At 40.2% G+C, this 9,658-nt stretch overlaps 1 protein-coding gene across 31 annotated transcripts in view; it reads right to left on the bottom strand.

Annotated features, from left to right (window-relative positions):
- Window positions 1–1,001: 1,001 nt before the first annotated feature.
- Kcnma1 (potassium calcium-activated channel subfamily M alpha 1) overlaps window positions 1,002–9,658 on the bottom strand; it is a 706,053-nt gene continuing 697,396 nt past the window's right edge. For 15 of the 31 annotated variants that reach the window (XM_063274699.1, XM_063274704.1, XM_063274709.1 and 12 more), the window contains one exon: window positions 1,002–8,724. In XM_063274699.1, coding sequence (XP_063130769.1) covers window positions 8,570–8,724 — 155 coding nt within the window. In that variant the 3' untranslated portion in view covers window positions 1,002–8,569. The remainder of the gene's footprint in view (window positions 8,725–9,658) is intronic. The other 16 variants (XM_063274700.1, XM_063274705.1, XM_063274710.1 and 13 more) reach the window with 3 other exon arrangements.

The following is a 9,658-nucleotide window of genomic DNA, read 5'->3' as shown; positions in this document are numbered from 1 at the left end:
AGGTTCTTTTCTTCCATATGACTCTAGTCTCTGCTGAGTTGACAAAGACTAATGGGCATAGGTACCCAGAGATTTGGTTTTCAAAGTATCAATCAATTAGATTGTTCTTCAAAGAGCCAAGCAACCTTTTATATCTTTGTAAGGGTAAGCTGTACTCTCTCCCACTGATCAATTTTTAATCTGTGAACCAAAAATGTATTGCTTCTGTCCTCCCGACTAGAGACCCAAAATCATATTATTACATATAGTTTTGTCACCAAGTCCCAATAAAATAATATAAACATTAACATTTTGCTAATGAAGAAGGTTACAATCTCTAGTGATATTAATTTTTGACAGGCTACATTCAGTACATACATGGAACTCTCTCATCAGCATCTTCTTTTCTCAGAAGCCAGGTCAGTCTCAGACTAAGGAGTCTCATGTCCTGTAAAGACTTCTTCACATTGACAAGATTCTGGAAATCTAAAGACTCAAATTACAGCATTGTTATTGGATGTTCTTGACTTGGAAATGATGTTTCATTTCTGGCTGCGTGGAACAAGAAAACCCACCTCTTAAGCAAGCTTCAACCACTGTTTTGATAAGTAAAAGGCAGAGAGACTTTGCTCATTTGTACAGGTAGCAAGGAAGGGTAGCTAGCATGAGAACAGGTGACAGAAGTGATCCAGTATTTACTTCTCAAGGTTCTCTGGAATGTAGGCTGTGTCTTTACAGTCCTATATTCTGGAGTCATCCGTAGCAGCATGTGACCTTTTAGCCCGGTATGGCTCTGCATGACTCTAAGCTTTTCATTGACACCGGTTACCCTTCCTCCCCAGCACTGCTCCTGGCAATATTGGGCAGCAACGTGCCTCACACTTGGAACTGAACAAGCAGCTTCATGGCTGCTGGTGGTACACAATTTCACCTTCAGGCAGGGGAAAGGGGTTAAATAGGAACTCTGCTAACCCTCCCCACACCCTATGTGACAATTACAAAGACACAAGAAACACTCCTTGTTTTAGAACACAAATACATAAATTTTTAATCTGCGAAAAATACAAAATGAAACCATGTACAAGTTATGTACAAACCCTTTTTTACAAGACAAGAGAGTTATCACTGGTTGTTACAGATGACAGAGTTGGGTAGGTCATTTCAGAGCACCAGCATTTATTCTCTTCTCCAGTTCCTGTCTGGTTACAAAATTTATCATAGCCATAGTCACCATGCCAGCAATCAAAGTGTGAAAAACAGATAAACAAACCACACTCTTTTCCCTTAATGAACGTGTTGTAGGCTGACCTCTGCATATGGGTACCTCTGAATTGTTTTTTCCCCCTTTGTCCCCTGAAGAAATTCCAAATGAAGGTTTTGGCGTTAAATGGGGAAAAGTCTCTTTTCAGCATCTGCATGGTGGGATGTGAGCCAGACACTTTAGGCAGGATGTGATCGTACCACCTGGGAACTGAACGCCTTTAATTAGGATTTCCAGGCAGATCTGGGTTTATGTTTGAATGTTGCAGTTCTGGTCAAATGTGTACACAGCGGAAGGAAAAGGAGAACAGAGGTACTGGGGTGAGAAAGGCTCTGGTTTAGTGTAGACCTGGGGCTTGACTTGTCTCATTGTAGGGGCTCCCTTCCCCATGACTACCTCCTCCTGGATGACTACCTCCTGGATCCCTAGGGCAGGAAGTTCTGGGATGCTTTGACAGGCACATGTGTTGTGTGTGTACATTTCCATCTAAGACTCTAAACAGCAGGGCAGGTGCTGTTTCCTAAAACAGGCCCTGGAGAGCTTTGGGGTCAGCTTTGGAGAACAAGAAGAAACACAGAAGTTCCCTGTGGGATAAACAAACCAGGGGGAAAACTCTTTTCAATTTAATATTCCACCTAGGAAGGAGATTAATTTTCAACTGGCCAACAGCTCTCGTGTTTACTCTGGTCCAGAAAAGCCATCAGGTGACCTTAGTATTTTGTGTATTTAGACTGTCGTAACGAGAAGGTTCTGAATGTGCTATACCCGAGGGATGAGGTACAATGGGGGCGGGGGGTGATATGAACTGATAAAAGGAGAGACCACCTCTCCAGACTTTTTTGTGGGTATGTTAGAAGGCATGCTGATGACCTAGATACCCCACATATCCTCCATTTCCACAGTTTAAAAAGTAACCTAAAATGGCCTGCTAGTTTCCCACTTTAATCCACTCTTCATGGCAACCATATGAGATAAAGACAAAGGGGAAATTGGTCCTTCCAGTCTGCCTCATCACTTTTGACTCACCATTTCAGATACCCTTGATCTCAACCCTCATTGGATGCCCCATTTTGTTCTATTTCTAAATCTCCCTCTCTGTTTCCTATTCTCTCAATACTAAATGGATATTCTGTCCTAATCACATCAGCTTGGCTTGCTCTATTGAGGCCCTGAAAACTTGGCTGTAGTCCCTAGACAGTTCTACTGACCTGTTGTCTAGGCCTATACTTTCTCCTTTATTGAAAAACGTCATCCAGGCTTCTCATTTTATAATTACCTCGTGTGTGTGTGTGTGTGTGTGTGTGTGTGTGTGTGTGTGTGTGTGTGTGTGGTATAGGAACCTTCCTTAGGACCAGGAACTCCAAGATCATCTTCTCAGCTCTGCCTGCATTCCCAGCCCAGAACACCTTCACAGTGGGAGTGCATCTCTCCTCCTCTCCTTTGTACAGGGAAGAAAACAACCCTTTTCTCAGCTGCCTAAATTCTTGTCCAACATTCTCATCTTCTCTTCCTTCCTGTCCCTTTGTGTCCCTTTGCACTGCTCTGTCCTTGAGATCTGCAGTAAGCACTTCCTTTGTATAGAACCTTTCAAACTCCTATCCAGCCTTAGACTTCAAGTCGAACTTCCACAAAGTGTCATGGTACTTATTTGCTATGTAGCCCATTCAATAAAAAGTCTTCCTTGCATGTATGTTTTACATGTCTTCTGTTGCCTAGAAGGGACACAGCTGTCCAGCAAGAAGTACCCAGGGATTACTTGATAAATTATTGAAATCATTGATCCATCCACATTCCTGAATGAGCTGGAATGTTGCTCCTCAGCTCACCTAACTCTGAAACCCCATCTAGTCTACAAACCACTTCAAACTGCTTGTTCTTTCATCTCCCATTCTATTAGAGGACAGTGTTATATGCATGTCTGTTCTTTCTCTACTGGCTCTTTAGGGTTCCCCTTTATGTTGGATTTTTAAGCTTACTGCAAGCAAGAATGTGTTATATTCAATCCCCCAACATTCCTTTGACAAACATGTACTGGTGCTGTCTACTAAAGCCCAGTTAGCAGATTACCTGACAAGATGGCATGATAATGCTCACTCATAGTTGGAAGTCCTGTATTCTTGTTTATTCTATGATTTCTTGGTGGTCTACTTGGCATTCGTATTATAGTCATGTCTGTAAAATAGTATAGCCAGCAAGCTTCTTTTTTAAAAAAATCTGAAAATCTATTCCTTCCCTTTAATCTATGCAGTGGATCCATGGCTATTTTAATAATTGAGTACTGCATAACAGGGTAGATATGTAGGAGGAAGGTTGGTGTCCTTCATGGTGAGATGTTGTTGAGTGTTGCTGAGTGAAATTTGCTTGAGATCCCATGCTGCTGAGAGAAGGTTCAGCTTGAGAGCCTATGTTTCTGAAAGAACTGAACATCTCAAAGGCTTCAACCCCCAAAGGGTGCAATCATCACTATCCTTTGTTCAGCCCTTTCAGTGATTCTCTCTGACTTTCTAAATCAATGCTCCAATTTAAATGTGGCTCTTCAACTACCTACTTCCGAGTTTCTTCCATAAACTCTTGCCATACTTTTCTTTTCAGTGAGTGCATGGAAACAAACTTATTATCGAAGGTGAGTTGCTCTACATACCAAAATCACCTTGGTAGCAGTACACCATAGCTCCTTTCATTGGAAAAAAAAACCTCAAGATCCTTGTGCCTTCAGTCAAACAAAGCATTTCCTGTTGGAAAGTCTCTAGAGCCCAACCTATCATTTTTTCCATTCAGGTTCAAGGGAACCTCTTCTCTTCTACTTAGGTACCACCTCCTTCCACAGTTTCTTAAAGTGTTGCATCTACCTTTTTTGTTCTTTTTTCTAACCTTTTGCTATATTCTCTGTGTTACACATTTTCATGCTCAAAAATCCAGTTAAAAAGAATTGTCTAGAAAAAAATTGCTGGGGTTGGGGATTTAGCTCAGTGGTAGAGCGCTTGCCTAGGAAGCGCAAGGCCCTGGGTTCGGTCCCCAGCTCCGAAAAAAAAAAAAGAATCAAAAAAAAATTGCTAAATGAGAATCCTTTCTCCAGCAAGCCATGTGAGCCTGGAATGCAAGGGGATCCTAACAAGAGTCTTTGGCCACATGTGTCCCTTTCTTAATATTTTAAAGTCTTAGCATAAGTATTCAAAAATGAAATTTAAAATATCCTCTGCATTACCTTATTTTGGTGGTAATCTTGGAATTACTAATAACGTGGTCATGCATGGGCAATGGCCAGTTTGGATAAACTTAGTTTAAGTAACCTAAATGAGTCCAAAGGGACTCCTCATTTTATTAAGAAATCATAAGATTTAAACGAGAAATCATTCTGTTTTACAACTGAAAAATACTTGTTAAGAACATGGGGAAAACAGCAGGGACAGAAAGGAAATCTAGTGGGAAAATTGAAAGTGATTCTTCAGTTCTGTGAATTTCTGTGATCTCTTGGTAGTCAAGATGACTCTAAGTCACTTATCTGATACTGATTTTCTTTGTACTTTTCTACCTCTTTCTATCTTTCTTTCCACAGGTTCTCCTGGACGAAAATGAAGCTCAAAACGACACTTATGTATTTAAGCAGCAAAGATACTGTGCTAACATGAGCACAAACAGACGAGTGGAATGGAATGAGAAATAAGGGTGAGTGTAGATGGGGGAACATGAACGGGAATGACACCAGCACAGTAGGGTTGTCCAGACTCTCTCTACATATTGTTGGAGATGTGGGCTAGAAATGAAGAGACTATCCAAATCTTTGAGGCACAAAGAGACAGGGACGGTGGGGAGGGAGGCTGTAAAGAGAAACCAGAATGAATAAAACCAGCTCATTAGTGGTGGAGGTGAATCTGGACATAAACCTTTGTATCTCCACTCTAAGAGCTTTCAAGCTGAAGAGCATAGGAACCAACCTGACTGTTCTTTGTCCAGACCAGAGAGTGGATGTTTTGTTCAACTCGGAAATGCTATATTGATAATATGGCCAGAAGAGCCATAATTACAGCTCTGGAAAAAGTGGTATCCAAGGACTTGACTGAGGCAAGGCAAGCACTGCCTTAGTTGGTCTGAAAGGGACCTTCACCATCTCAACAAACCAGCTTCATGTTTAAGTCACTGAAGCTGGAGGATTTAAAGAAAATTTTAATAGTTAATAGCTAATTATATATGAGTGCTCTTGAACTTCTAAATCAGGCATAGGTGAGCACTTCCTGTTTTCCATTCAAAATATCCCTAATTTCATACATTTTCCCACTCTCCACTTCCAACTCAACCCAAACCATTCTAATTCCTTGATTAAAGTCTTCCAACACTTAATAAACAAACAAACAAATAACAACAACAAACACAAAGTGTAACTTGTAGAAGGAAGTCTGTCCTTCCAGGTGACTTAGACATAATCAATTCATAAACATAAAACACTGTAAATGAATGTCTTCTATTGGTTATAGCAGGGGAGGGTAATTTCAAAATACAGTCACATAGACAAAGACAAACTCCATCCACGAGAAAGATGGTGATGGCAGTGATGTACTCATACACAAGTAGTTTTTGTTTTACAAATGGTCTGATTCCCAAAGTACCCAAGCATCATTAGTCTGCCTAGATAGCTTTTCTGGAACCCTAACCAGGGAATAAAGATCAGAGCCTTCTAATGTGGAATATTTCAAAGAGGACCACCATTGGCCTAAGGTGAATGTGGTTGGAGAGACAGTGTTTTATCCTACAGATGACTCAGAACTCAACCAACAGAAACAAACTGGAAATTTTTCATGTTTTCTTTCGCATTATTTTTAACAAATGTTATTTTTGTTTCAACTGAGTTGCCAAATGGGAACTCTATTCTATACAATCTGAGAATCATGTTTGATCTGTTCCTCCTTTATTACTCTATCGTAGAAGAAAATAGATTTCTACTATCTTGGGTTTGGGAAGCTGCTTGGTAAACAGAGGGAGCCCCTTACTGTAGGAAACTATCAGAGCCATTGTGGTTGAGAAACAAGTTTAGATTTAAATCAATAGCTAGAGTGGGAAATGCTTCGGGTTCCTGCCTTGCATCAAGTAGAGTGGTAAGACCATTATTCTTCTAATGGAAGATTATTTAGGTAAACAACATTGGTCACCATAGGAGATCAAAGAACTAAGACAAATTCAGAGGTAAGGTGGGAACGAGTGTGAAGAAGAGCCTACTGTGGTTCAGGAAGGGAAAAAGAGCGTGGATTGACATGAATGTACTTAGGTAACCCCAATGCAAAATCATGATTTTAAAGGAAGTCTTAGCTTTCAGGAATGCTGTCAAGAATGCTTTCAGGAATCCAATGGCAGTGGATTCTCCCCACCAACACATCTGAGTTCTGTTGGAAACCAAGAAATGTTTATAAGCCCGAATATAAAACTGCTGACATCATTTTAGCCTGAGTAGACTAGTGATTGATTATAAATATTTTTGTGTTAACAATCCAATTGGACACACATTATATTCACGATACTTTTATAGAACTAATTCTACAAAGTGTGACAACAGAGTAACCACAGTCCGACAGGTCACTGCAGGACAATGCCTACAAGGTGGAAGCACAGCTATATTGGCTCTGCAGGGAGTGGACAGAGGTGGAAGCTCATTTTGCTTACATTGGTAATTGGAGTCCTTAGTGGACATATGTTTCCATGGTGATCACATTGCTTTGCTCTGATCTGATTTATACTATCATAACTAGGACCACTGAGTCATGGCCTAAAGAGTTCATGGAAGAGATGTCATAAGACTGTAGGGGCTATTTTGGTTAGTTTGAAAAAGTGTCCACATTTTACATTTTTAAGGAAGTAAAAATTACAGTCACACCCATGCTTCTCCAGAGACCCTGATGATCATATCAAAGGTTGATCACTGCGAAGCTGAAAAGACTTTCTGAGTTGTTGGATTGAAACAGTTGTTGAGGTGACTATACACTGGGCATGCATGCAACAGCAGAGCTCAGACATCACGATTGCATCTGATGGCTAGAAAAATCTTTTGACCACAGGTTGAAGTGGCTGATACATTTTATTTCATTGCTGGTAATTTTCAAAGGCCTTTTTCTAACAGTCTATGTTAAGAGCATGACTTACTTTCCTTTTGGTTGTTACTGGTTTTTGTTTGTTTGGTTAGTTGGTTGGTTGGTTTTGTTTTCGTAAGTATTTTAGCGAGTTTGAATGTTTTTGTCCCAGCGATTCGACCAAGGAAAGCCAGCAAATGAAAATTTGAACAAAAGTCATTTCCTTGACAGTGAACATTGTCTGACTTTTAAACCAAAAATTTGTGATAAGCATGCATACTTCTTAGATCCTATTGTTAGGTAAAACTATGCGTTGATGTTCACCAACTTTCAGGCTAAAAGCTCTGAATAAGGGAAAGAACATTCCAGATCCTCCCACAGTCCACATAACTTGCTTGGGTGACTCAGAAGTATGAAACAAGGAGCATAAAACATGGTGGAGGAGGCCTCACCATGAGAACAACAGAGCCTGCTCCTGGGTGCCTCTGGCTCATGACCTTCATATTCTAGGTGTGCCGATAAACACTTCCTCCCATATCCTGAGCTGGGTGCTTAAACCTGATCTGGCAACTGCAGAAACATTGCAAGAAGCTCTTTCTTCTAAATATATGAACAAAGGATAAGAAACACTGGAGGAAAACTGAAACTACAAAGAGATGACTTTCAACTGTGAAGATAATGAAGTCTGATTTGTAAGAGCTGGTGTCAATGCAGATCAAAACATACACCTGTCTGGGAGAGAGGGAAATAATATTCACCTCCACTTCTTTTACTTTTTATTTTTGATTTACTAAAATATGTGTGTACATTGTTGGTCATCTTAAATTTGTTTTAGTAATCCATTTCCCTTCATTACAAATTGGGGTGGTGACCATCATTCTCCTCGAAAAGAGAGAAAGAAGAGAAATGTGCATTAAGGAATCTGGCCACTTACTCATTTTAATTTTGCATTGCTGTGATATATGGGAAGATATCTGACAATGAAAAAAAGAAAAATATATTTTCTTTCTAATAAATAAAAATAATTTAAAACACTAGGAACTATACATGACTATTTTAGTATGTTCATTTATAAATGAAATAATTTTCTTTCCCAAAATACATGGAAGCAATATTCAAGGCAAAGAGAAAGATCTGTCTAATTTTATTTTCTTGCAATTCTTGCATATTCTAGTGTTTCCACCAGTGATTCAGCATGTAAGAGGAAGAGAAGTCACGTCACCATTTATGCAGTTTGTCAGCCTTTAAAAAAATAGTTCTGGTCTCCTGGGAATCAACATTCATCTTCAACTTCTCTGATTGGAGGGATCAGGCTGCTTGTGGATTTATATTGGTTGATCTGGTTAGCCATGTGGGTACTCATGGGCTTGATTTGAATGTTTCTGGGATAGGCATTATCCGTCTCATCTGTAAACCATTTCTTTTCTGCTAAAGGGCAAAATGGATAGAGAACAAGAAGGAGAAATGAGAAGCTTAATTAGTCCTAGGTTGAGCTTTTGGAAAGTTCATTGAAAATGCATAAAGATAATCAATAGAAGCCGGCAGTGAGTAATTGCTAAGAAATGCAGTGTACAGAAGCCCCCCAGAACCTGAATCATGCCTCTCCTTCCTGTAGTAAGTGAAGAACGAAATGAATGTGCTATAGGGACTGGGAGGCATTGGAGGAGACCAACCTCAGAGACTATGCTGGTATAGATGGACACCATCCCTAGTGCAGAGCACGTGGTTTAGAATCTTTCTGAAGTTTAACCTAGTCCCAGCTTTGCCTCAATTTTGTTATAATAAGCAGACTCAAAGGCTCTTGTTAACTCTACCACTTCTGTCCTTTCTGCATCCCTCTGATGGTATGAGGAAGGGGGAAGACCTTAAAGGAATCTCACAGGATTTGCTGGCCAATGAGAGTAAAAATCAGAATAGAATAGAAAACTGTTCTAAAAGAGACTTGGAGGTGGCTTTTACTTACAGAATGAGAATTCTGTGGGTGTGAAATCATGGAAGGAGTTGCAGGTGGCAGTCTCTCAGCTGACTATAATAACCCAAGCTGTGAGCAGAGAGCTCATGGTGGCTTTCCACTTTCATCCCACCCCATTGCCCCCATGCTAAGAGCTTAGAACAGATATGGATGAGAGAGACTGCTGAGTCAGGGCCTTTGGGGGTCTCTGCAGAGGAGCAGCCTCTTAGCTGGTTGTTTTCCAGGGTCTAACTCTAATCTATGACCCTTTCTAGAATTAAAATTTTCTGAAAAATTAGCCATGTGCACAGATTAGAAACAACGGGCAACAGAACATCTAGCTTGGGAGATTGTAGACTTCATTATGGTAGCTTAGGGAAGGAAGAGGGGAAACAAAACAGCTTTCAAACA

Source organism: Rattus norvegicus, chromosome 15 (assembly GCF_036323735.1).
Source record: "Rattus norvegicus strain BN/NHsdMcwi chromosome 15, GRCr8, whole genome shotgun sequence".
In the NCBI taxonomy this organism is placed as follows: domain Eukaryota; kingdom Metazoa; phylum Chordata; class Mammalia; order Rodentia; family Muridae; genus Rattus; species Rattus norvegicus.
The sequence above is the reverse complement of the archived record's forward strand: the minus strand, read 5'-3'. Positions and strand labels throughout refer to the sequence as shown.